Genomic DNA, 27,234 nt, shown 5'->3' with positions numbered 1-27,234 from the left:
TGAAGTTTTTTATTTTTGATACAGTAAAAGCAATTGAAATTGAAATCCCTTTTCTCAATATTGTTTATTTCCGGGAATTTTCCGGGATATTTAGTATAAAAAAAAGTTAGTATGTTATCACGTTATTGCGACATTTAGTATAAAAAAAGTTAGTATGTTATAACGTTCTTGTAAACTTAACCAATGCCGGGATGTCGACGGCGAAACGGCCGACGGCGAAGTGGCTCGACGTCCCAGTCCGCAAAATTTGGGATGATTTATTAAAAATATTTCCTCTGTTGTCTATTCGGGCATCTCTGACCGCCTTTTCAAGAGCTATGTTGAAGAGGAGACACGCCAGCGCATCTCCTTGTCGCAACCCAACATGCGTTTCAAACGCCTGTGATTGTTCGCCCTGAATCTTTTACTTTTATATTTGTTAATAATCTACTGATTATCTGCTAAATCTATGCTGAATTGTGTTACTACGCTTACTAACGCTGTTACTAATGTAATTTTAGCTGACTCTTCATGATTTACTTTGCCTTTATTCCTAGACTGATTTGGCTGCCCTGAAGTATCTCTCTTGAAGTACGTATATCCACAAATTTCTAGCTTTACCCAAACCATACAATACTAATCCCCTTTCCCCCTTTAATCCGTCAGCTTTCGACGTCCTCCCTGATGTCTTCTTCATTGCTTCCGGAGTTTGAGACCCCAGATAGAGCTGCATTCCCGGGAAATTCCAGGGACACATTTCCCGGGAAATCAGTAAAAATGGAAATCCCGATTTCCGGGAATTATTACAGATTTCCCGGGATTTTAAAATTATTTTATTTTAAATTATGAGCGGAGATATTACTAACTCACAATGAATAAACGATTCTGATACAATTATTATCTCTGCTTAATAATCATTTTAAATCATCCCACTTAAAATATTTATTTTTCAATTATATTTTAACCCGGGAGCAGTCGCGCTCACTTCTGTCACGTAAGTAGTCGCGCATAGAGAAATATCTTAGAATACGAATTTAAATGCAAATTTAAAAGAAATATGTATTGTATAATATTTTTATTGACTTGTTACGTTAAAAATATCTATTTCTAACAATTTTAAAGCTAATTGGTTCTCACCAAAGCCGTAAATTTCACAACAAAAAAAAATAAAAAAAAAACTTAAAAAAAAATTTAAAAATTCCCACGCATTACTACAATCTTCCTCGAGGCACTTACGAGTGAAAAGTTATGTTACAAAATTTTTCTTCAAGTTATCACGGAAGAGGATAAAATGTTATTCCAATTTTGGGGTAAAATCAAAATGTATCACATCCGTCAGCATAAACATTCTTTTGTTTATGCGACGATCCGATTCATTTTGAAGCATCCAGAATTATAACATAAATATTTATTTTGAATTAAAATTATGTTTATGAAGAATTCGTACATAGGAAATTTAATACGGTATTAGTCGGCGCACACAGTGGAGGCGGTTTCCGCTTACGGTTAAACCGCGCGGACCCGCTTTTAAACGTTTTCAAAAAGAATGCACGTCTTTAAATGTACACGAACATAGTCAAAGCAGGTCCGCGCGGGCCAACCGCTTCAACCCGCCTGACCGCTTTTGCTAGAATGAGAATTTAGTTTTTTCCGCGCGGTTTTAATGTTTACTCGAATGAGAATTTAGTTTATTCCCTCTTTTTGTCGCGCGAGTTCAGTGATTTTACAATGAATAAGGAGGCAATGAATTAATTTCATAAATTGTACATTATAATAAACAAAAGTAATAAAGTCAATCTTATTGAAACCGTAATTTTGTGTGATTTAGGTATTCCCAAAATAAATTTACAACAAAACTAATTACCTCAATGTTATAACAAGCCTTTCTTCCGGAAGGATAGCCTGCTTATGTAAATTACACCAGTTTTTAATTAAGAGCAAACAGTAGCGATCAACAGGTAGCGAAAACGCGTTCCAATATTGCGGCTGTAATTTTGAATATTTTTTCGAGATATTTGGCACACGTATTCGTAATATAATAAAGAATGGCGGTACAGAGCAAGTAATGAAATAAAAAATTTTAGTAGTTCCAAAATGACACAAAATCTAGGCATCGGATAAAAAAGTTTATTTGAAGAAAGTGTATTTTTTTGTTCTTCTTAATGGCGGTGCAGGCTCGTTTTTTTAATATTGTATTTAATTACAGAGTAATTTCCACATATTAATAAATTTTCAAATTGGGCTCTGTACCGCCATTCTTCATTATATTACGAATACGTGTGCCAAATATCTCGAAAAAATATTCAAAATTACAGCCGCAATCTTGGAACGCGTTTTTGCTACCTGTTGATCGCTACTGTATCACCTTAAATCAGGGGTGGGCAAAAGCCGGCCCGCGGGCCGGATCCGGCCCTTTTGCTTACTTTATCCGGCCCATTGAGTATTGAGAAATCTCGCAAGCGATTTTTTTAAGAGCGTAATGCATTCATTTTTTTCGAATCCTGAGAAAACTAATAAGTATTTTTGAAAAATTTAAACGCAGAATGAAATATTACATTATTACCCAGGGCCGAAAGTCCCTGAAAACTTCTATAATGTTTATCACAGAGGGGAAAAAAGAGAAAATTTAGTGTGATTTTTAATTTCAAATTATGTCTTTCTCCTTTTAATGATGGTCAAAAACTCTCTGTTCCTTTTCCATTCTGTGCAACACCATTTCGTTCGTAATATGATTGGTCCATGGTATTTTCATAATTCCCCTAAAAAGCCACATCTGAAATAACAATCCAATAAAGAAGAAGAGAGTGGACATAACATTTTTATTATTATCCCGGTTTTTATAGCGTTCTCCGTCTTCCGGTTGCCAATTTCCAGCTTCGTCCGTCGTTGCATTCGTCAGGGTTCAGGTTCCTTTCCGACATTGCCTTCTGAATGCCGCCTAGCCAGGATTGTTTCGGCGTTCCTCTCTTCCTTCTTTCCCTTGGCATCCATTTTAAAATTTGTTTTGGCAACCTGTCGTTGTCCATTGACGTTGTACATGACCATACCAGACCAGATCAGTTGAATTTTCAGTCTCCTTTGAATTTCGTCTATGATGGTTGACTTGACATAACATTTTGCCATCCGGTATTAAATTTGCAGATTGAATCTTTGGTTACTCAGAAATTTCCTTATCTTCAAAAATTACTCTATTCTTGATCGAATTTCTGAAGTTCATTTTTTATCTGGATCCTTGTTATGGCTTAATACAGTGCGCTGGAATAAGTGTTACCCCTCCCTATTAACTTATTTATTTTTAGCATATAAGCAAAACGCTCGGACAGGTCGATTTTTAAAACAGTCATAGTATATTCTGGCATCAATGTTTCGAACTTTACGTGATCCCTCTTCAGTTTTAACTATTTATAATGGGAAATAAGCCACAATATTATTAAAAAATGATTTTTATTAACATTTCGACGCCCAAATGTTGTTGCTTATTACTAAGCAACAACATTTTTGTTTATGTTGATAGTATTTTGTATTTTGACAACGGCACCCGATTTGGGCGTCGAAACGTTAACAAAAATCATTTTTTAATAATATTGTGGCTTATTTCCCATTATAAATAGTTAAAATTGTAAAAATGCCACAAGAAAATAGCTTCAGAAGAACATCCCTCTTCAGGTGACAGTCATAACTTTTATTTTTTTAAATGGGAAAGTACATCATGTGATACCTCATTTAAAAGCTTTTGAGATGCTGATTACAAAAATGTATAATACTTAAATCGTTTTTGAGAGCGTAGGCGCAAAATTTCAGGTCGAATTATTTTTAAATGCATTCATTTTTTGCGGATCCTGAGAAAACTAATAAGTATTTTTGAAAAATTTAAACGCAATATGAAATATTACGGTATTACCGAGGGTTTTAAGTCCATGGGAACTTTTTTAATGATGATTTTAATAAGTTACAGGGGTGAAAAAAATAGACAATTAAGAGTGATTTTTAACTTAAAATATATAATTCAAAACAAACTTTTTGTTTATTTTAAGGGACTTTCAGCCCTCAGCAATAATGTAATCTTTCATTCTGTGTTTAAATCTTTCAAAGATACTTATTAGTTTTCTCAGGATCCGCAAAAAATGAATGCATTTAAGAATAATTCGACCGAAATTTTACGCTTGCGCTGTTAAGAAATATTTAAGTATTATACATTTTTGTAATCAGTATCTCAATGGCTTTTAAATGAGGTGTCATATGATGTACTTTCCCATTAAAAAAAATCAAACTTATGCCTGTCACCTGAAGAGGGTTCACGTAAAGTTCGAAACATTGATGCCAGAATATACTACGATTGTTGTAAAAATCGACTTGTCCAAGCGTTTTGCTTATGTTCTAAAAATAAATAAGTTAATAGGGAGGGGTAACACTTACTCCAGCGCACTGTATAATGGACCATATTAAAAATTTCGTAATTTTACTGGGAACAAATTGTTCGCATGTACACACCAGAAAGACAATTTATTATTATTAACAGTCAAATGTCTTTCTCTAATGCTTTAAAATGATACTTTAGTATCTATGTCAAAAAAATTTCTTGGGCAGAGAAAAATCTCCACCAAAAACATTATAGCGTACATACTGGGTATAGTCTTCCGGCATGATACTCCACTTTCTCCAAAATATAAATAAAAGTCTCTTGAGTCATTCTCATATACCTACTGGAAGAATCGTTCATTATGTTCTTTTAATTTTTGAAATACATGATGATATTCTCCATAAATTAATTATTCTCGATTAATAGGATGTACACCAACTCTCTTTCTTTTCAGTTTAGACAAAACAGAATCTAAAGCAATTATATCGTCATCGGAAAGACGACATTTTGCTACAAGTAGTAGACGCAACTGACAAATTTGAACGATCTCTCTCGCTTTTACCCGTCTTCACTGTGTTACCATAACCGCGCGCGAGAACCGCGCGGTTTGCCCGTAAGCGGAAACCGCTTCCACTAAGCGTGCCGCCTTAGATTAGTGCAAATCAGCTGACCTGAAGTTTAAAAAATTACTCACTTCACTAAAAAGCATCAGACCTACATCAACAGAAAGTGCGTTTTCAACTTCAGCAAATTTCTGTACAAAAAAGAGCCAGCCTGAAAGATCAAACACTCAACAATTTATGTTTTTTTAAAACATATTTCAATAATAAAAACAACGAAAATTCAAATTGCACAAATTTATAATTTTTCTAGTTTTAAAATTTTCTTTTAAATTTTTGAATTTTTCTAAACATTATTAATTTTCTGTTCAGTAATTTAAATAGTTGACGCCTTTGTCAAATTGAAATAATCCAAAACAGTCGGAAATTAATAGAACACATTTAATTGTATGTTGTGTCTGTATGCAAAAGAAAAATGCGTGGTTAAATAATTTAATGTATTTTAGAGGTATCTAATGATTTTTCTTGGATATTAAGAGGAAACAGTAGCGATCAACAGGTAGCGAAAACGCGTTCCAAGATTGCGGCTGTAATTTTGAATATTATTTCGAGATATTTGGCACACGTATTCGTAATATAATAAAGAATGGCGGTACAGAGCCCAATTTGAAAAATATATTAATATGTGGAAATTACTCTGTAATTAAATACAATATTAAAAAAACGAGCCTGTACTGCCATTAAGAAGAACAAAAAAATACACTTTCTTCAAATAAACTTTTTTATCCGATGCCTAGATTTTGTGTCATTTTGGAACTACTAATGAAATAAAAAATTTTAGTAGTTCCAAAATGACACAAAATCTAGGCATCGGATAAAAAAGTTTATTTAAAGAAAGTGTATTTTTTGTTCTTCTTAATGGCGGTACAGGCTCGTTTTTTTAATATTGTAATTAATTTATTGTTAATTACAATGTACAAAATTCTTCTTTGGAAATAAAATTGAATTGAAAATTACAGAGTAATTTCCACATATTAATATATGTTCCAAATTGGGCTCTGTACCGCCATTCTTTATTATATTACGAATACGTGTGCCAAATATCTCGAAAAAATATTCAAAATTACAGCCGCAATCTTGGAACGCGTTTTGGCTACCTGTTGATCGCTACTGTATCACCTTAAGAAGTAGTAGTTTAAAAACCAATGTCGAAAACCATAGGCGTAACGGGGGGGTTGGGGGTTATAACCTCCCCATTGGAATGTACTTTGAGCTCTATACGCTTAACACCATACCCCTCGGAGACCTTCCAGTAGTTGTAACCCCCCCCCCTTAGGATTATCCTGGTTACGCCTATGTCGAAAACGCAGATAACTTATCGCTAAATTGGTCACGTTTTGCTTCAGTACAATTATTGTATTTTTATCAATATGAATAGTAGGTAATACGCGAAACGGAAATAATGATAAGAAAGCCCAGAGTTAATATATTTTTTATACAGTTATACATACATAATATTTATTTATTTACTTTCAACGTCAAACACAATTTTGTTAACAAGTTTTCTATGATTTCAAAAAAGTGAAACTTGTTTTCTTGTGGCCTGCCTAATTTAAGGAGGGTGTATGGTTTGAAAATTTTCGATTTTTTATATTTTAAATGAAAGTCCGTAAGTTCAAATTCAACTTCTGAAAATTTTAGATTGGTCAGAGCAAAATTACCTCAAATACAGCATGTTGAATATCCCTACCTCCGACCAGAAACATGTGAACCGTAGACAAGGCATACTGAGCAAAAAAGCGTAACGCGCGGCAGTCGATCGGTAGTCTATCTATCTCTTTTTACTAAGCGATACCGCTCATATGACGGACAAAGATGGCTAGACCACTCAAAATGAATATTGACCAATGGCGTCCTTGATATCGGCGTTACACCTCGATGCACAGAGCGGCCCATAGCTAGCATAATCTACAGGTTAATATATCTATGCCTCCGACTCGTCTTGCAGCAGTTTCGCGCCAGAGCGCTTGAGAAACGTTCAAGAGCTGTTCCCCTTTTCCGTTGTAAATTACTCGGCGATTCAAAAATATATTTCGGTGTGCATCACTTTATAATTTGACAGTCAAAAAAACTTTAAACGCGTTTTTCTCAAAACTGCTTTGTTCAAAGGGGGTAGACATTGTAACTCAAAAACTACTAGTCCGATCCACCTGAAATTTTGCACATACTTTCTTAAGACATTTTATGAGGTAATGTGGTCGAGATAGTTTTGGTTTTATGCTTGTTTTTGTTTAACAAAAATAAATATGTTGATTTTCATCCTTTTCCACAAAATATTTCGTTATTTTGATTTCTAAGTGATATCAAAAACTCAAAAATCATTAAAACCAAAAAAACTCTACAGCGTTATCTCGAGATATTCATAGGTAATAAAATCTTTTTGAATTTTTTGTTTCACATGATCCAATGATGAGTTCTGATGTTCACCGCAAAATCCATTTTTAGGTGCATTTAAAAATTTGCCACCATTGGTATATTTTTCAATATTTTTCCTTGCATTTTTTTTTAGTTTTCTTTGAATTGTACTGAGTATGCTTATATAATTTAAAAATAAAATAATCCTAACAAACTTTAAAAAAAATTAAGAAAAATGTGTTTGAAATGTTTTTCAAATTTCAAACCATACACCCCACCCCTTAAAAATTACATTTACATGGGACTGATTAAGCCGCAATTGATTGTAATGAAAATTTACATTTTATAAATTATTGGTATTTAACGTTTCGATATCCCCACAAGAAATAGTTTTCAAAAAAGATTATTTAAGGGGCTATCCCAGTGTAAAAGTCGAAATTCATATACTTTTTTGAGAATTTCTAAAATAAAAAGTACTATACCAATTGTTTTAAAAATTTGCACGAGCATTTATTATAAAAAGAAGTGCATGTAAAACAAATGGGCATTATTCTAAAAATATTACAAATATTTCTAATAACTTATAGATTCTTATAAAAATTGAATATGGCTGAGTGCTTCTTTGAAACGACTAATACTTACTAATTCTGTATCTACTGTTTAAAAACTACTTCTGAAAAGATAGGGAAGTCCCGGAGATTCGGGATATATTTTTGCGTCATCATCATTTACTTCCATAATATTGCCACAAATGCCACATGACACTCACCGGCAGAGAAAACAGGCACCCCACAAAAAGGGTCATTTTTAATGTCTTGTATTTCCTAAACCTGATCTCCGATTTAAGTAATTTTTTTAATATGTTATAGCCTTATTCTTTATCAATATCGCTGTAATAATATTGTTGCTAGACAGGCACATTGTCATTGTATACAGGGTGTACGAATCAAACTGTGTTTTTTTCTCAAACTTTGGAACACCCTGTGGAATGTTCTAGCTTTTATAAAATACTAAAATTAAAACCCAACTATAGCCACAGATTTTCTTAACATTCTGTTTTTTTATTCATTCGCTTATGTTGGATAATAAAAAAGTTAGGCACTTTAACAACTACCCCTGTTTTTCGTCAATACAGGGTGTTTTTCAATAAGTACGGCAAGCTTTAAGAGGTAATTCTGCATGATAAAATAATGACAGTTTGCTTTATAAACTTATGCCTGCAAATACTTCGTTTCTGAGATAGGGGGGTGTTGAAATTGTTCTTACAAACTGACGATTTATTTATTGCTCTAAAACGGTTTGTGATATGCAAATGAAATTTGGTAGATTTTAAGAGCTAGTTATTGCGCATTTTTTGGCATACAATTGAGAATTTTATATTCACCACTGGCGTGCATACGGGATATATCTAAAATATTTATACCCGTATGCACGCCAATGGTGAATATAAAATTCTTAATTGTATGCCAAAAAATGCGCAATAACTACCTCTTAAAATCTACCAAATTTCATTTGCATATCACAAACCGTTTTAGAGAAATAAATAAATCGTCAGTTTGTAAGAACAATTTATGTAAGAAATGTAAGAAACACCCCCTATCTCGGAAACGAAGCATTTGCGGGCATACGTTTATAAAGCAAACTGTCATTAATTTATCATGCAGAATTACCCCTTAAAGTTTGCCGTACTTATTTAAAAACACCCTGTATTAACGAAAAACAGGGGTAGTTGTTAAAGTGCTTATCTTTTCTATTATCCAACATAAGCGAATGAATCAAAAAACAGAATGTTAAGAAAACCTGAGGCTATAGTTTGGTTGTGATTTCAGTATTTTATAAAAGCTAGAACATTCCACAGGGTGTTCCAAAGTTTGAGAAAAAAACACAGTTTGATTCGTACACTCTGTATACAATGACAATGTACCTGTCTAGCAACAATATTATTACAGCGATATTGATAAAGAATAAGGCTATAACATATTAAAAAAATTACTTAAATCGGACATCAGGTTTAGGAAATACAAGACATTAAAAATGACCCATTTTTTGGGGTGCCCGTTTTCTCTGCCGGTGAGTATAAACAGTGTAATGATAATATAACAGGCATTTAGTCACTCTCAAGAGCTTTAATTTCAAGCACTCAATTGTAAAATATTATAACAGCTGATGCTTGGGTTGCAGATCACTTATCTAAATGCCTATTCCACGAAATATAATTAAACAACTGTGGCGTCTTATTTTTTTTTTCTTTATATCGATATTTTCAATAATATCGAGGCAAGCGTATCAACAATACAAGAGTTTTGTATTGATTTCAGATAATGAGTATCGTATCGACAATAATATTGCTAAGGTGTGTATTGTATCGGTATCGCATTGATTTTCGATACGATATCAATACAATATCGATATTTTTATCGAATATCGTGAAACTCTACGTCTAAACGCTGCTTAAGGTGTTACAGTAGCGATCAACAGGTAGCCAAAACGCGTTCCAAGATTGCGGCTGTAATTTTGAATATTTTTTCGAGATATTTTGCACACGTATTCGTAATATAATAAAGAATGGCGGTACAGAGCCCAATTTGAAAAATATATTAATATGTGGAAATTACTCTGTAATTAAATACAATATTAAAAAAACGAGCCTGTACCGCCATTAAGAAGAAAAAAAAATACACGTTCTTCAAATAAACTTTTTTATCCGATGCCTAGATTTTGTGTCATTTTGGAACTACTAATGAAATAAAAAAATTTAGTAGTTCCAAAATGACACAAAATCTAGGCATCGGATAAAAAAGTTTATTTGAAGAAAGTGTATTTTTTTGTTCTTCTTAATGGCGGTACAGGCTCGTTTTTTTAATATTGTATTTAATTACAGAGTAGTTTCCACATATTAATATATTTTTCAAATTGGGCTCTGTACCGCCATTCTTTATTATATTACGAATACGTGTGCCAAATATCTCGAAAAAATATTTAAAATTATAGCCGCAATCTTGGAACGCGTTTTCGCTACCTGTTGATCGCTACTGTTTCCTCTTAAGACGAGAATCAAACTTCTAAGCCGACCACTCACGGTACTGCGGTGTCGTTCGGCAAGATCGTCGATGTTATCAAAATTCTGCAGTAATGCAGTAGACAGGCCAGTCTACGGTAAGTATACAGGCCAGCCTGTCTACGGTAAAATTGTACGATTTTGTTGGATGCACACCGGTCACACACGATCAAAATTTTTTGCCAATTAGTCGAATTCGACAAAACTGAATGATGCCGCAGTATCGTGAGTGCCCGGCTTAAGTGATTGTTTGTGAAAGACTGATTAATTAATTCTATCTTCGACAAAGACAAATCCGCATTACCATAGTCTACCGAACATGACTGACAAACCTGACGGATTTAAACGTCCCCGGAAAATCTGGGCAGATTTCGTAAACAACATTGAAATGTTTGCTTGTTTGTTCTTTATTATGTACGGATTCGCTTATCCAACACAAAACAGTCCATTATTATCAGTTCAGTTAGTATTCATTCCAATTAATAATTCATTCAAGGTATTCAATAAAATGAGTGTATTACCATTATTACTTAATTTTGTCTCATATTAAAGAAAATCATAAATAGAATAGAATAGAAATATGCTTTATTGTCATGAAAAATTTAAAAATTTTATAGACAAAGCTTACAAGAATCATAAATAAGAACAATTACAAATAACAAATACTAAAATGATATAAATTGTCAATATAAATAAAATATAATGAAGTGAAACAAAAAACAGTAACAATCTATTGCAAAATTTAAAAAAATTTGCAAATTGCATAATCTACCTTAAGAAATTTAATAAGTTAAGTTAAGCTGCTGCATATGACACTCAAATTCAGCAGCAGATTAAGATTCTACTTATAAATAAGAGTACTGTACTTTCTTAGTGATTGGTTAAGAAACTCTGCTATTGAATAATAATATTATGGTCTTTCAGATAAATAGGCTTTAGTCATTTTACGGAACTTGGGGAAAGGTGTTGCAGATTTAAGTTGTAGAGGGAGATGGTCGTAAAGTTTTTTTGCAGAATATAATATAGATTTCTTTACTAACTCACTGGACGGGATCGGTAAATAGATATTTACGAATTAAGCAAACAGTTTCTAAAATATATAAAGAAGGTAGTGTTAGAATCCTGTGATCTTTGAAGTAGCTTCTGCATTGTGTTGTTCTTCTGAGGCCAAACAGATATCTTATTGCTCTTTTTTGTAATTTAAAAATAACATCGGATTGGGCAGCCGTACCAGAACCCCAAAAAGGAAGAGCATATCGAAGATGGGACTCGAACAAAGAAAAATATGTTATTTTGGAAGAGACTAAATTCATTTCCTTCGAAACAGATCTTATCGCAAAGCAAGCTGAGGATAGTTTCTTGCGTAACACATCAATATGAAGGGACCATTTAAGGTTGATATCTAAAAAAATACCAAGAAACTGTACAGAATCAACGATACTAATCTGGCTGTTATGAAAAGGTAAGGGTTGAAGAGCTCCTTTATAGGATAATGCTACTGTCTTATCTACGTTAAAAGAGAGTAAATTTGAATCGGACCAGGATTTTATTGTGAGTATCAGAAGTTATAATAGCATGAAGAGTTGCGATATTTGAGTTGCTCCAAGTGATACTGGTATCATCAGCAAAAAGAAAAACTTTTCCCTCGATTTTTAAACTAGTAATGTCATTAATAAAGATAAAGAAAAGTAAAGGACCCAATACTGAACCTTGTGGTACCCCACATACAACATTTTTGAGACTAGAGTCTGTATCATTTGCTCTAACCAGTTGTTTCCTATTATCCAAGTAAGATTGAAACCAGTTCGAAGAAATACCTCGAATTCCATAGAAATCTAGTTTTTTTATCAAAATGTTTATAATTTTATAGTTTGTAATTTTTATAAAAAAATCATATTTAAGAATCAGAATATTTTATGTACATACTTCAAATTCGAATCTAAAAAAATACGCAAAGACAAAAATAACAGTTTTCCACTGCCAAGGCATAAGGTATTTATTAGTTATTTCAATGTTAGGCTAATTTCAATGTTAGGTCACCACCTTCAATTTTTAAATGCAAACTTGGCCTTAGATAAACATGAAAAATGTCAATGTCAAGGGAAGTTGTTTCTCACCGTTCGATTTCGATCAAATAATGTTATGTGTTTTCATACATAGTTTGTTCTATGTGTACTAATTTTAAACGTCTTTGAATGTTGGGATACTTTACCTCACCTGTGTAGTGTAGATAAACCATGAAAGTTAAACTCGCCAAAAACTCAGGGCATTGAAAAATTATTAAGTAACTTAAAATAAAGATTCTGTGACATCTCACTCTTCTCTCGTCAATGTTTTCTAATTTTAGAGTATTTCTAAGATTATTATAATGTTGTTCTGAAGTTATCTTCTTGTGGCATTTTTGTAATTAACTATTTTTAATGGGAAATAAGCCACAATTTTACTAAAAAATGATTTTATTAACGTTTCGACGTCCAAATCGGGTGCCGTTGTCAAAATACAAAAAATGTTAATATTAAACAAAAATGTTGCTTAGTAAAAAATTCCTCTAATAATTTATTTAATCTGACTCATTTATATCGGCAATTCAGACATATATTATACATTTTAAAGTAAAAGACTTTAAAATGATATTGCCAATATTTATGAGTTGCGTTCCTGGGACGACTTTACTGAAAGATAGTTCATTCGATTTCATGAAATCAACCCCAATTCAAGAGTATCTGTCACAAAAAAATCATAGCATGTGATCTGTCTTTAAAAAGACAACCACATGCAACGGTTACAGTTAAATCTCGCGTTAGAGATTCAATAGTAAATCACGAGGGAAAACCAGGAAAAACCTCGAGAACCAGGAAAACCATCCGATTTTGACGTCGAAACGTTAATAAAATATTTTTTTGGGTAAAATTGTGGCTTATTTCCCATTAAAAATATGTAGTTTATTATAATTTATTTCGTACTACCATGGACCATGGAATAACCAATTTGAAAGCAGTTTCATCTGGATACTGATTCTGCAAGTTTTCTAGTGGTCCAGAATAATAAACAGGTTACGGTGATCGGATTTTGCTAGTTTTCCAGATGTGTTTTACAATATGATAATTCTCTTTGCCTTTAGGCTATGCCAGGTCGGATTTCCTAATTACATTTCTCCATAAGTTTCCATCTTGGGTCACACCAATATCAATCACCTTAACCGACAAGTCCTGTCTAAGCGTCTCTCCAAGATCTTTATTCTTTCTCTCCTACTCCACACAGTAGGAGTTAGATCAGCAATTATTTGTATTGGGTGATTAACTTCTCGATGTTGAACATGACCAAACCATTTTCACCTACGCTCTCCCATTTTGGGACCAATTAGTGCGACCCCTGGTCTTCCCATAATTTTATTCTTTTTTGTCCATCTAATAATTCTCATTTTTGCCATACGCATTTGTTATTCTTTTCTTTTATTTATAACCTCCTAACATTTAGTCCCCTTCATTATAGCCAACCTTACAGCTGTTTTACAGAACTTTTCCTTTAGCTTCATTGGAATTTTTCTGTGACACAACACACAGTCCAAAGATATCATTTTTTTTTGTAGGAACTCCATCCTTAAATAAACATTTCAGATACTCTATTTTTGTCCTACTAAGTTTTAAACATTTTTCCTTAAGATATTGTCATCCACTTGCAGTTTTTGTTCGAAATTACTTTCACTATTTCCTACTTCTAACAATACATCATCATTAGCAGACATTAAGTACCAGGCAATGGTATCCTGCAGTTCCGCAGTTATCTGCATTCAATGCTAATGGGAATAAATAAAGGCTGAGCACCGACCCTCGGTGTAATCCTACTTTCACGTGTTTGTCAGTCTCTCCCACATATACTATACTAAATTTACAATCAAGATACAGTAGAAATAAACAAACCAAGTCAGGTTAAATGCTACTAGGAGCACTCCCAAATCATAATTTAAAAAATCATGATTTCCAAAGTTGATACATTGTAAATTATGATTCGGAAGTGCTCCTAGTAGCATTTAATGTGTCTTGGTTTATTTCTACTGCATCTTGATTGTAAATTTAGTATAGTTGTAGCGCTAGTTGTCATTGCCTTATATACATGTCTCCCACGATCTTTACATATTCACCGGGAACTCCTTTCTTAATGAATGTTTACTACAGAATCTCTAGAGGAACTCTACCAGATGCTTTGTCAAGATCAGTACATACCATTTGAGCGTTTGTTTCTTTATTGCTGTATTTTTCCATCAACTGCAAATTGCATCTTTTGTTGATCTGCCTTGCATAAAGTCAAACTGATTATCGGATATTTCGGTTTCTTCATGTATTCCTTTATCAATGATTCTCTCCCATATTTTCATGGTGTGACAAGTAGGCCCTATAGTTTGTACATTGTTTTGTATGTCTCTTGTTTTTGTAAAATTGTATTAATATACTGTTTCTTCATTTGTTTGGCAGTGATTTCAATATTTGACAGTGATTTTGTCCACTTTTGTACGTAATAAGTTGAGTTTCTGTTTTTTTGTATAGAAATCTCAAAAGGACAACTCGAAAATGACTAGACTGGTTTTCAATGTTTTTGAGCCATGTACCACCAAAATTCTTATAATTATTTTTGGTACCACCTAACTGAAGATCTATGGAGGTAGATAATCTAATTAACTACAAATATGCTGAATATTGGCAGTAGTTTTGCGTTTTGTGTGCCACCGCACCTAATGAAATGCACCACCAGTGGTACATGTACCACAGATTGAGAACCCCTGAAGACCATACATGATAAACAGAGATCATGGCTTACAAATAAATTTTCAGGAAACCAGAAAAGTAATGCTCACTAATAGAAACAGAAATAATCAAACAGTCTTAAACATCCATTGTTTTGATATATTCTTCTGCATCATCCAGTGGGCCATATTGGTGTACAGTTAGTTATCGTTCTCAGCATATCTGAGTGTGGGCGTCCCTGTATATGCCCTATCTATTAAGGTTTCATTATATTATGTATTTCATTTATTGAAACAGAAAATTTTCAGGGACCACAATGGTCGCAAAATAAATTTGAGCCATAAATATCAATAAATCATTCGATCTCGATATTATACAGTACCTATCACTAATGAATTCACAGGACTGGTTTGTAATTACCATAAATTTCACGTGCCGAATGCAGGCTAGCCATCAGCTGAGACACACCTCTACTATTACTATTAGACCAAGAGCTAGCGCACCCTCCGAGTAACCGTATGTCTGTAAAGCTAGAAAATCTTTATTCTGATAAGTCATAGCATGATAGTCCAGAAAGCCACTGCGCATCCGCTAGAAAAAATATTCCGATTCGGATTTTTTGCACAATCTTACTCAAAAAGGACCCCTTTTAACAAATTTGCATGTTGCCAGTACCAAAAGAGGGTCAAAAATTTTTTAAACGTTTTTTTTTTTGTTTTTTTCCTAAAATTATTTTTTCTGCATGGAACAAAGTTTTTTTTTGGTTTTTTGGATCATTCCAAACAGAAAAGGTCTTTAGTGACTTTTCTCTAAAGTTAATAGTTTTTGACATAATAGCGATTAAAAACTGAAAAATTGCGAAATCGGCCATTTTTAACTCTCAAAAACTATGTGAAAAACTGAAAATTTGAATGTTGCCAAGGTAGGTAGATAATATTCTTTAAACATCGATTAATGAAATCCCGAAGAGTTTTTTGCAATACAATATTCAAAACTCCTTTGTTTTTTAATTGCTAATCAAGCGTGCGCGACACTATTTTCCACCGTTGCATGTGTATACAGTATGGTGCAAATGAAAGGAATAAATTCGTTATTTCGTAAACCGGCGATTTTAAGGAAAAATCCCGAAACAGGTAGATTTTTATTTTTAAGTTATGATATTGGGGCATATATACTATATACTAGTGACGTCATTCATCTGGGCGTGATGACGTAATCGATTGTTTTAAATGAGAATAGGGGTCGTGTGCTAGCTCATTTGAAAGGTTCTTCAATTTTCTACTCAGTAATTAAACATTTACATAATTATTTGTACAGGGTGTCCAAAAATTTTTTATTAAATTTTGTACATAAACATCAGAAAAGTACAGATACGTTTGAACGGTTTGGCCACTAACAAGATGACGTGTGGGACTTGTGCAGATTTCATATGAGTTTCAACATTAATGGACTTATGCAGGTTTCATTTTCACGATTTTAGCAAAATCTAGTGAACTATTTTAGAAGAAAACAGAGCCGTACATAGCTTTTGGATAATGCTAACAGATTCCATCAAAAGTCTAAAATTGAATATTTTGGACATATGCATGTTTCATATTAGGCTGACGATATAAAATAATGTTGGGTATATGATAAAACTCTTAATTGTATGTCAAAAAATGTGCAATAACTACGTATTGAAACGCACCAAATTTCATTTTCATATCTCAACCGGTTTCAGACCAATAAATAAATCGTCAGTCTGCAAGGAAAAGTTCAACACCCTGGATCTCGAAAACGAAGCAAATCACCCCCTTGTGTATCAATTGTTTACTGACACCCTGTATATGACATACATTTCGGTTCACCTGTCAGGTACTCATCAAAACTTCTGTCAATTTTTTTAAGCTTCACAATGAATGCTTCTTCTTCTTTCTCATAATTTAGTGCCCTTAAGGGCGTTGGATCACAATGAATGCAAAAAATCATAAATAAAAATTTCAAGCTTAAGTTTTTTTTCAAATATTTTCTACACTTTCAAAAATATAGGGGTTCATGATGTACAGAGCCGATGTGTACCAGGTGATTACCGTACTTAGCATGCTATGAGTCATATCTATAAGAATGTCTCACACTGCAGACATGCCGTTACTCGAAGAGTAACTAGCTCTCATACTATATTCTTTCAAATGAAAGTTTAAATAACAAAAATGTCATTGACATTTATAGAAAAACAAATAAAGCAGTCACCTTCTAGATTTTATTAGGTCTGAAAAGAAATTAAACATGGTCTGCCTATTGGTCTATAATTAACATCAGTACTTTATAGAAATTCTGCGTCGCAATAGGTTATTTTCTATATTTTTTTGTCTGTATCTAGAGCATATATAAATCATTCCATTTAATTGGGATTTATAGACACCTAATTTGAATTAATAATTTAAATAAGAAATAAATGTCAACTGTATTGAAAACAGTCTGAAAATTATTATTCTCAGACAAAAAAAATTTGTGCGTGACCAACTGGCCTTCGAAAATGTTGGGCACTAAAAAAATTATTACACATCAAGACAAGATAAACTTTTTGAAGTCAAGTTTTTACTGTGTAACGAATTTGCACGAATGTCAAGAATTTGAGACTTTTGGATTATCGTCTAGACTAGGCTAAATATAAGCACAGCACTCAAATTGACAACAAGAATAATAGGATAATAGTGACAAAAATAAACGAACGGATAACTCTGCAATAACTCTGGATAATAATAGTGACAGGAAGATCATGTTAAAAAAGGGTTAGAAAAAGTTAAAAAAAGAAAGTTAAAAAAAGAAGAGGATATAGAATGGGAGAAAAGGAAATAAAGATAATATGCTACGCCGACGACTCCATAATAACCGAAAATTAACACACATTTGGCCTACAAAGAATAATTAAAGAATTCGAAGACACAGCGCTCATATACAACATGGTGATCTCAACAGAGAAAACTAAATCGATATTGATAACAGCGGAACCGAGACGATGTATGTAAACTGGTCGTAAATAACAAAATAATAGAACAAGCGATGGAAACGGAATACTTAGGAATAAAACTGTCAAGCTACGGAAAAGTGAAAGAAGAAGTACAAAAATAAGTGAACTATAGAGCATATATATATATATATATATATATATATATATATATATATATATATATATATATATATATATATACACCGTTCTTAGGCGTCAACGCCCTTCGGTAGGGATCTATGGGGGAGTATCACCGAGCCGCAAGCCCTTATCCCTTGCCGTACTGCTCCCTCATAGGTCGATCAGATGCCCGCATATTCCAGTCTAAGCGCCAGATTCATATTTAGAATTTTATACTGACGCGTTAGCCTTTTTGTTTTTCCGATGGCCTGGCTTGGGATTGAACTCTCGTACCTCACGGCGAAGTGAAGTGTGGGTCAGCCGCTAGTCGCACTGAGCTATCCGATCGACGATCCGACTATAGAGCATACATGATTAAATAAAAACTTGTAATACAACCAAATACTATTAACACGCTCATTACCAATTAGCGGACCGCGGTCCGCATCCGGACCGTGAGCTACTTTTGTGCAGACCGTCATTAAATTCAGAATATAGCGTTTGGTAATTTTGAAAATGTTTGGCCATGAAATTGTATATTATTTTTGACTCAACTTAATGTGCGAAGTCGCTTTATCAAGAATGAACTTTATTAAAAATCGGTACAGATCTCAGCTAACAGATGAATATCTCAACTCCCCAATGAGAATCAGTTGCACCAAACTCACTCCAAACTTCAGACAGGTTGTAGGTACGTAATAAAAAATGTAATTTTTCTCACTGATAATTTTGTAAATAATGACAAATTTTTTGATTCGGTTTTTTTTGTGGATTCCTGTTCAAAAATGTCCCCTTAAACAAATCAGAAGGGGCCCGGAATGCTGGGCAAAACAATCTTTTTATACAAATTCAAAATTACCTTTTAGCCCCGAAAATTGTATTTAAAAAAAAAAGGTCTCTTGTCATTTTTTTCAAGAGTTGATGGTTTTCGAGCAAGCAAGCAAGCATAGTGATTTAACCCAGCCTGAGAGACTTGCTCACCCCTAGAGAATGACATTCGGGTGATACAATTCATTGGGGCGAGGAGGATTAACTCCCGTAAGCAGGAATCACTCCACCCCGCTTCAATGCTCCAGACCATCCACTTACCCCCCGATAGCACTCTGATGCGCTATAGGGGCTCTCAATCAGCAAAGTGCTTATCATATGGGAGTCTTGGGTACACGGACTCCCATATGAAATCCTACCCCGATCAATGCAGGCCAGCGTGAGGCGCTCTATTCCCGCTATCTCTAGTGACTTATCTTCGATCTGTTTTGCTTGCTCGGGCGCCGAGTCCCCGCTCTGAGCTATGTCCACTTCGGCGACTCGGCGCTCGAGGATGTGGGCCCCTCATGCCCGTTTTTTGGGTTTTGTTACTAATATTTTTTTGTGGCTTTCGCCTTAATATTTTATTGATTTGTTTAGTGGCTGAAGCCGTTTTGAAGTTTTTTGTATATTTTTTTTTGAGGGATGTCTGAAAATTATAAAAATCAACATTAATAAATATAATGAGATGCCAAAGGTGAGCAAGTTGTCTTCTTTTGATAGAGCTACGATTATCTAGCCTTTATTATAGCTCGGTTACCGATAATTGAGAAATTTAAAGAGATAGACGAATTGGTGTACAAGTGGTATACCAGAGGGTGGTGTAAAATTTTCCATCCTTAAGGGTATACCGAACAAAATATCCATGTGCTTAGATCAAATGACATCTGTTTTAATAGTTCCTCTTTAATATTTTGCCTTGTTACAGGATAGTATTCAGAAAAACGCAAAAATAAGTACTGTAAAATATAATTTCATTAGGTACCATTATAAATAATATATTATATTTAAATAAGTATAACTGTTAGGTATATTTAATCAAAATAATGTTTTTATCTTTAATCACAATAATGTTTTTATTTACGCTGCTGCTAAAAGTTGCCGATGTAAGCTCCTTTTTATACCTATTATTATATCAATAAAAGTTTATGAGTTTATGACTCCTCTTACTCGATTGTCGGGTTCTTGTCACAGCCCTGCGCTGTGCTGACAAAGGTTTTTAAATTTCCACGAAATTCTGAACGGCCAAAAAGACTGATGTGGCTTTCGGTATTGTTATGTGTATTTATAATTTTTAGTTTAAACTCTGTAAAGAGAGCACGCATTTATTAGTGACGATTTAGCTATCAGAAAAAAATTAAGTAAATAAAAATGTGGCGTCCATGGGAGAATAATGCATTAGAAATTGTTGAGAATAATGAAGTAGAAATTGTTGAAGAAAATGAGGAAATTCTACCACCAAATAATCCTGAAAATACTGCTGGACCAAGTAGAGGAAGTATTAAAAAGCCAGAAAGAAAACATTTATCCAAAGACGCTAAAGAAATTGTGTTAAATGTGTTTAATGGATTATGTGAAGAACTGGAACGGCACGAGAGTTTTTTAAAAACTGCGGCTTTAACAAAAGTTTCATGTGCTACTGTATATCGAATTATAAAGGAGGGCATTACAAATAGACAAAAAAGGAGCGACTCTGGACTACATCGATCTATTGAGCAACATCTTTTAGGTCCCATTTCAGAAACCATTTATAATATGTTTGCAGGTAATATTATACCCACACTTAACCAAATTTTAGCTGAATTAAAATCTAAAAATATTATTAATTGCTGTAAATCAACTTTAAGAAAATTTTTACTATCAAATGGTTTTAAGTATAAAACAATCAATAAACGACATACTATAATGGAAAGTGCCCGTTTAATAAAATGGCGTAATGAATATTTGGAAAAGATAACCGAGTACAGAAATAGCGGAAGAAAAATTTATTACTTAGATGAAACGTGGTTTGACACTAACGAAACAATTGGCAAAGGTTGGAGTAATGACAATGTAAAGTGCAAAGTCAATGTACCACCTTCCAGGGGCAAACGAATATGCATTTTGCATTGTGGAGGGGAAGATGGTTGGGTAACCGATAGCTTACTATTAAGTGCAAAAGACATTAAAGACAGTTATTTGGACTATCATCAAGATATTACGGGTGAACTTTTCGAATCGTGGTTTAAAAATAACTTATTACCAAATTTAGCAGACAACAGTGTTATTGTTTTAGATAAAGCATCATATCATTCTAGACAACTTAAAAAAATTCCGAATAAATACTCTAGAAAGGATGAATTGCAAGATTTTTTATTATCACAAGATTTATATTTTGAAGATTGGTACACTAAAGACCAATTAGTAGAGGTACTTAATACAAAATTATTTGTAAAGGAATATATTATTGATAATGCAGCAAGTAAAAATGGACATACAACTTTAAGACTACCACCATATTACTGCGTTTTAAATCCAATAGAGTTGTTATGGTCTCAACTGAAATATAATGTGAGACAAAAAAATGTAAGTCCAAAATGTTATAACACTGTCGTGAAACTAATAGATTCTGAATTTAAAAATATCTCTGAGGATAACTGGAAGAAAGCAATAGAGCACGTAAAAAATATCGAAAAAGTATATCTTAAAAACATTCCTGTTATAAATAAAATTATTATCAATGTGGAGAACAGTGATTCAGAGGAAGAAAGTGACGAAGTGTAATACCAAGACAACTTTCTCTCATTACTGAGCTTACCCGGAATATTTTCTTACATAATCAGGTGTAGGGATTATCAACATATGTTCAACACCAAACTACTGCTTCAATTTTTTAAGAAAAACGTGGCCTTATTATGAACACTTCACTTATTGTTGCAATAAGTGCAAATCTTTGAAAGTCAGTTCGTAAGAGAAAATAATAATGTAAGTAAGTGTTGAATAGATAAACTTTTAATTTTTACTTCAAGGTTTTATAAACTATTTAAATAAGTATATATTTTTTTATCTTTCACTACCTACCGTTCGCTCAATTATTAATTAGTTTTTGTATACAAACCAATTATTGTTTGAACATCTTATAGAAAACGCATTGCAGAAATATGATAAAAGTAATTTAAACTTACACAAAATCATCAAGACATAAATACAAATACAAATTTACAATACAAATTTATAGAACCAATTTCTTATAAAATATACCATATTACGTTTCATATAGGTCTCTCAAATAAATATAACCGGATAATATATATTTACTAATATTTGTTGTTTGGGTCTCCTATGTTTCCATCTATGGTACACATCATACCTTAATATCTCTTGCAAGATCCGGTTTGGGTGGTCTTCTAGCTCAGCAAATTTTGTTCTGGCTTTTTCTTCCATAATATCCAGTACTCTTATTTGTTTTAGGTATCTAAATAAGAACCGTTCGGCGACGTATCTGGGCACGTTTGCAGCTTCTCTGAGGCAGTTGTTGTGTGCCGCTTGTATCTTCTTTTTGTTACTTTGACTTATGTGACCCCATGCAAGAGACGCGTATGTAATTATTGGCAGTATAATGCTATTTATCAGTCTTAATTTTGTTTTCATAGCTAATTTGCTTCTTCTTCCTGTGAGTCCTCTTATTGCCGATCTGGCCGCTGCTGTTTTCTGGACTGTTGCGTTGACATGTGATGTGAATGTAAGACCTTGGTCCATTGTGACTCCTAAATATTTAACTTCGTTTTGCCATTCGATGGGTCTGTCTTGCAATGTTAGCTCTCCTTCTGGGTTATCTCTTCTCTTTTTGAAGATAACCGCTTGGGTCTTATCTGGATTTATTGCTATTTTCCATTGGATACTCCATTCTTCTATTGTATCCAATGCCGTCTGTAGATTTCTTACAGCTATATCTAGGTTCATGTGTTTTGCAGCAATTGCAGTGTCGTCTGCATAAAGGCTGATCAATGTTCCGGGTGTTCTTGGAACATCTGCTGTATATATGCTATACAGAAGGGGTGATAAAACTGCCCCCTGTGGTACTCTAGCTTCCGGCATTCCGTGTTCTGATAGAACTGGTCCTTTCCGGACCCTGAACTTCCGGTCGCTTAGGTACGAGGAGATGAGTTTCGTCATGGCCCCGCTGTATATATAATCTCTCATTTTGTATGTCAGTCCTTCATGCCACACTCTATCAAAGGCTTTGCTTACATCCAGAAAGGCTGCTCCCGTATATTGTTGGTCATTGAATCCAGCTACTATATATTCGGTAAGTCTTAATATTTGAAGTTCGCTGGAATGTTGAGCTCTGAATCCAAACTGTGATTCTGGGATTATGCCTAGCCTGTCTGTCTCTGATTGGAGCCTGGTTTGGATGACCCGCTCCACTATCTTACTGACTGCTGGAAGTAAGCTAATCGGCCTGTAATTTTGAGGAAATATGTGGTTCTTTCCTGGCTTGGGTATCATAATTACATGGGCTTCCTTCCATCGATTTGGGAAGAGCCTGTATCTTAGTATTGCGTTTGTTATATTTGTCAAATACACAACTGCTTTCGAGGGAAGATACTTCAGAGCTCTGTTAGTGATTTCGTCTGGACCAGGTGCTTTCTTTGGTGAACTTTTTCGAATCAGTTCACTTATTTCTCTTGGTGATGTGGGATTTATTATTTCTTCTTGTTCTTCGGGCGTTTCTAGTTCTGTTTCTTCGACTTCTTCGATAAAGTCTATATCTTCGTATAGTTTTCGAGTTATAAGCGATTTAAAATCTGAAAAAAGTGAAAACACCTACGCATTTTCAAGGTTTGAAAACTTACATGTAAATTATTAGTTTTCAGGTTGCCAAGTGCCTAAATTGAAGTTTATAAATTCAATTTCAAGATTCTAACGAGTAATCTGGACTTACTTCAATATAGACCGTTGTTCTTTAATTGTTAATTATGCGAGTCCACTCGACTTTTAAGTCGCCGCACTTCGCAATTTATGGTGCGTCTCTGTCGCACTTATTATACATATTACACGTACTTATGCAAAAAATGCCCAACAAATACTTCACATTTATTAAAATTTTATAATTTATTATTAACATACTTTTTTTCTTAATGGTTTATTTATTTATTCAATTAATTATTGCCAATGTGCTAATTAAATACGCCAATAAAAACAAACGGACAATTAAAATAAACCCCGATAGCTCATCAGAATCTTGAAATTGAATGTTTAAACTTCAATTTAGGCACTTGACAACCGCAAAAATAATAATTTACACATGAATTTTCAAGCTTCCATAATGCTTATTTTCGCATTCTTCAGTTTATAAATCGCTTAAAACTTGAAATCTATAAAGTTTTGAGAAAAATGACAGAAAATCTTTTTTGTTTAAGACAACCCAAAAATGCTAAAAACATATTTTCGGGACCAAAAAAGGTGATGTGGATTTATTAAAAAACTGTTAAAAACAATTTCTGCCTAAAAATTTCGCACTGCACCCTTCTGATTTGTTTACCGAATTGTAACAACCAGACTGATAGTGTTAACTCCGGACCCCAGAAGTGTCATAGGTTTTCGAAACGGACCCTCAGGAAATATAATTGGTGACCCCTGGCCTATAATATATTGGTTTGTTTTATTTGAATATTAGGTCTGGATCCCGCGTATGAAAAAAAAAGTTGATTAATAGCAAGCTGAAAATTTGTTAATAGCTTAAGGGTGTCTAGTCGGACAAACTTTGATATATGGGAACATGGAACAGGGGAAGTTTTAATTGTGGAACAGGTTAAAAATTTGGAACGGTCAGACCACGAAAAACCTCTGTATTGTTCATAATACACCCTACACGATATAGTTCAATGAAATCAGGTTATTAAGCAGCTTTTTAAAAATATAAGAATATATGGGGTGTTCCAATATAAATAAAGCATATGGGCTCTGCGAGACTTGCAAGGATCACCCTGTATATTTAAATTTATGTTTTAAAAAAGCACATTTTTATTTAAAAATCGACGAGTCTCAGCATTTTTTATAATTTTTTGGAACAAGGACAGAAATAATTTTATTCCATAAGTGCCTTCCACACTGTATATGTACTACTACACACATCGGCGTACGTTTCACTTTATGTTTTGACTTGATTTGCTATATATTGATAATATTACCCGTACGCATGCCAATGGTGAATATACAATGTTAAAAAGTGTGCATTAGCTACGTCTTAAAACCCACCAAATTGCATTTGCATATCTTAACTGGTTTTAAAGCAATAAATAAATCGTCAATTTGTAAAAAAAATTGAACATCCCGTATCTCGGAAACGAAGCGTTTGCGGACATATGCTTATAAAGCAAATTGTCATTATTTTCTCATGTAAAATTACCCCTTAAAGTTTGTCGCACTTATTTAGAAACACCCTGTACTGATGACGAACATGGCCAGTTGTTAAAGTACCTAACTTTTTTATTATCCAAAATAAGCGAATGAATCGAAAGACAAAATGTTAAGAAAACCTGAGGCTATAGTTGGGTTTTAATTTCAGTATTTTATAAATAAATGATAAAATAATCCACAGGGTGATGCGAACTTTGAGAAAAAAAAAACAGTTTGATTCGTACACCCGGTGGGTATACAATGACAGTTTCAGTGTCTAACAACAATATTATTACATCGATATTGTCAATGGATAAGGCTATAACGTGGTAAAAAATCGCTTAAATCGGACAACAGGTTTAGGAAATTGGAAACATAAAAAATGACCAAATTTTTAGTGGATCGATTTTTTTGCACCGCAGTGTATGTTATTATGTAGTTTCCTACAACAATATTCAAAATATTTTATTACTTTGTTAATGAAAGTTATATATTATAACAATTATTATCTATATGTATACGTTTGCAAATTATCTGTAGTAAACGGTATACAATAACCCTATTGTAACATTACTGTTTCTAAAGCCGTATTGTCGAGACACGTTTACATAATATAAAAAGAATTACTCATGTGCATAAATCAGCTAAAAAAGAAAAGACCCAGTGCACAGTTGCCATGGCAGCGCACGATGACACAATCAAATTCCGTCAACAAACAAAAGATAAACGACCTAACCTAACCGGCTAGTCGGTAAACCACCCCGCCACTGGGATAAAAATGGTACACACACTTTCAGTAGGTACCTTGAATACAGAGAGAAATGCAATCTACTCACCAAAAGGCGATAGCGATTCAACTCCAACAAACAACCACATTATTATCAGAGATTATAAAAGCCACAAACAAAAGGCATTTTCACTGGATGTCGATGGCACTGCACGAACGAAGCCGAATACCAGCCGACTGCGATACACGTGCTTAACTTAGCGACGACCGGCTCGCACTAACATTTTAAATAAAAGCGGAGCAAAAGCTCTGATGGCAATGTGTTTAGCCGGCATATGGCGAGTCAATATGATAATAATGATACTGCTCGGTGTACTGTACATCAACAATGAGCTGTCTTTACAATGTGTACACTCCTCTTTGTTGACAGGGCCGGCTTTTGGTGGCTTTTAGTTCCAGTTCCAAGTAAAACAAAAGTCGCTCTTTTTTCGGGTGTACAGTGTACAGTGCAAGAGTTTCAACCAAAATATGCCACATGGACGGCACATGAGGGAGTCACGAAGGGACAAGAAACCAAGAACAATAAAAATTTAGTACCAGGGGAACAATTATCGTTGGAACTTAACCACGCTGAGCAGATAGGACGTGAATTATAAATTGTAACATTCCCTCATCTTCTTTAGTCTCAGCATCCGTTATGGCTTGCAAATTGTAGAAGCCTCGGAGGTGTTACCAAAGAAGGTTCCCATTGTTTTCAATCTGGTAGGATGTAAAGTAACATTTTTTGATGTTGTTTGCAACCCCGACTGCACGCCGGGGTTTGTACTCCATAGTTGGGTCAGAGAGAGCAGCATATGTGCCTCCTGATGAGAGGCTAATAAGTTTCGAAACCGGTAGAGGTGCTTGCTGCACTCTCTGATTGAACTGGAAGAATGATGCCCCTGGAGTTTCGTGTTGCAACGAAATTGAAAATGCTTATTCATTTTTAATAAACATTTTATTCTAAAATCTGCTAAATATAAAATGCTTAACTAAGCCTGTAGAGTGTAGTGTAGAGTCAGAGGTTTCAATCTGTGGTACATGTACCAATGGTGGT

The 27,234-nt window shown here is 33.8% G+C and overlaps 2 protein-coding genes across 4 annotated transcripts in view; one reads left to right on the top strand and one right to left on the bottom strand.

Annotated features, from left to right (window-relative positions):
* LOC114343583 (anion exchange protein 2) overlaps positions 1 to 26,460 on the bottom strand; it is a 732,215-nt gene extending 705,755 nt beyond the window's left edge. For 2 of the 3 annotated variants that reach the window (XM_050650923.1, XM_050650925.1), the window contains exon 1: positions 26,248 to 26,460. The gene's annotated coding sequence lies outside the window, so the exon portion shown is untranslated. The remainder of the gene's footprint in view (positions 1 to 26,247) is intronic. The other variant, XM_050650926.1, reaches the window with a different exon arrangement.
* LOC126885596 (uncharacterized) lies at positions 20,402 to 26,151 on the top strand. Its single transcript, XM_050652195.1, has 2 exons — positions 20,402 to 21,595; positions 26,056 to 26,151. The coding sequence occupies exons 1-2, from the start codon at positions 20,402 to 20,404 to the stop codon at positions 26,149 to 26,151; spliced, it is 1,290 nt and encodes a 429-aa protein (XP_050508152.1).
* Positions 26,461 to 27,234: the final 774 nt, after the last annotated feature.

This window comes from Diabrotica virgifera, chromosome 5 (assembly GCF_917563875.1).
Source record: "Diabrotica virgifera virgifera chromosome 5, PGI_DIABVI_V3a".
NCBI lineage: Eukaryota > Metazoa > Arthropoda > Insecta > Coleoptera > Chrysomelidae > Diabrotica > Diabrotica virgifera.
Note: the sequence above shows the minus strand (reverse complement) of the source record. Positions and strands in the feature narration are given on the sequence as shown.

What these genes read in the sequence shown, in the direction of transcription:
- LOC126885596 (XM_050652195.1), top strand. Translation starts at nt 20,402, where the DNA reads ATGTGGCGTCCATGGGAGAATAATGCATTAGAAATTGTTGAGAATAAT. An exon ending in ATAATGTGAGACAAAAAAAT is followed by an intron (nt 21,596 to 26,055) that starts GTAAGTCCAAAA and finishes TGCATAAATCAG; the next exon opens with CTAAAAAAGAAAAGACCCAG.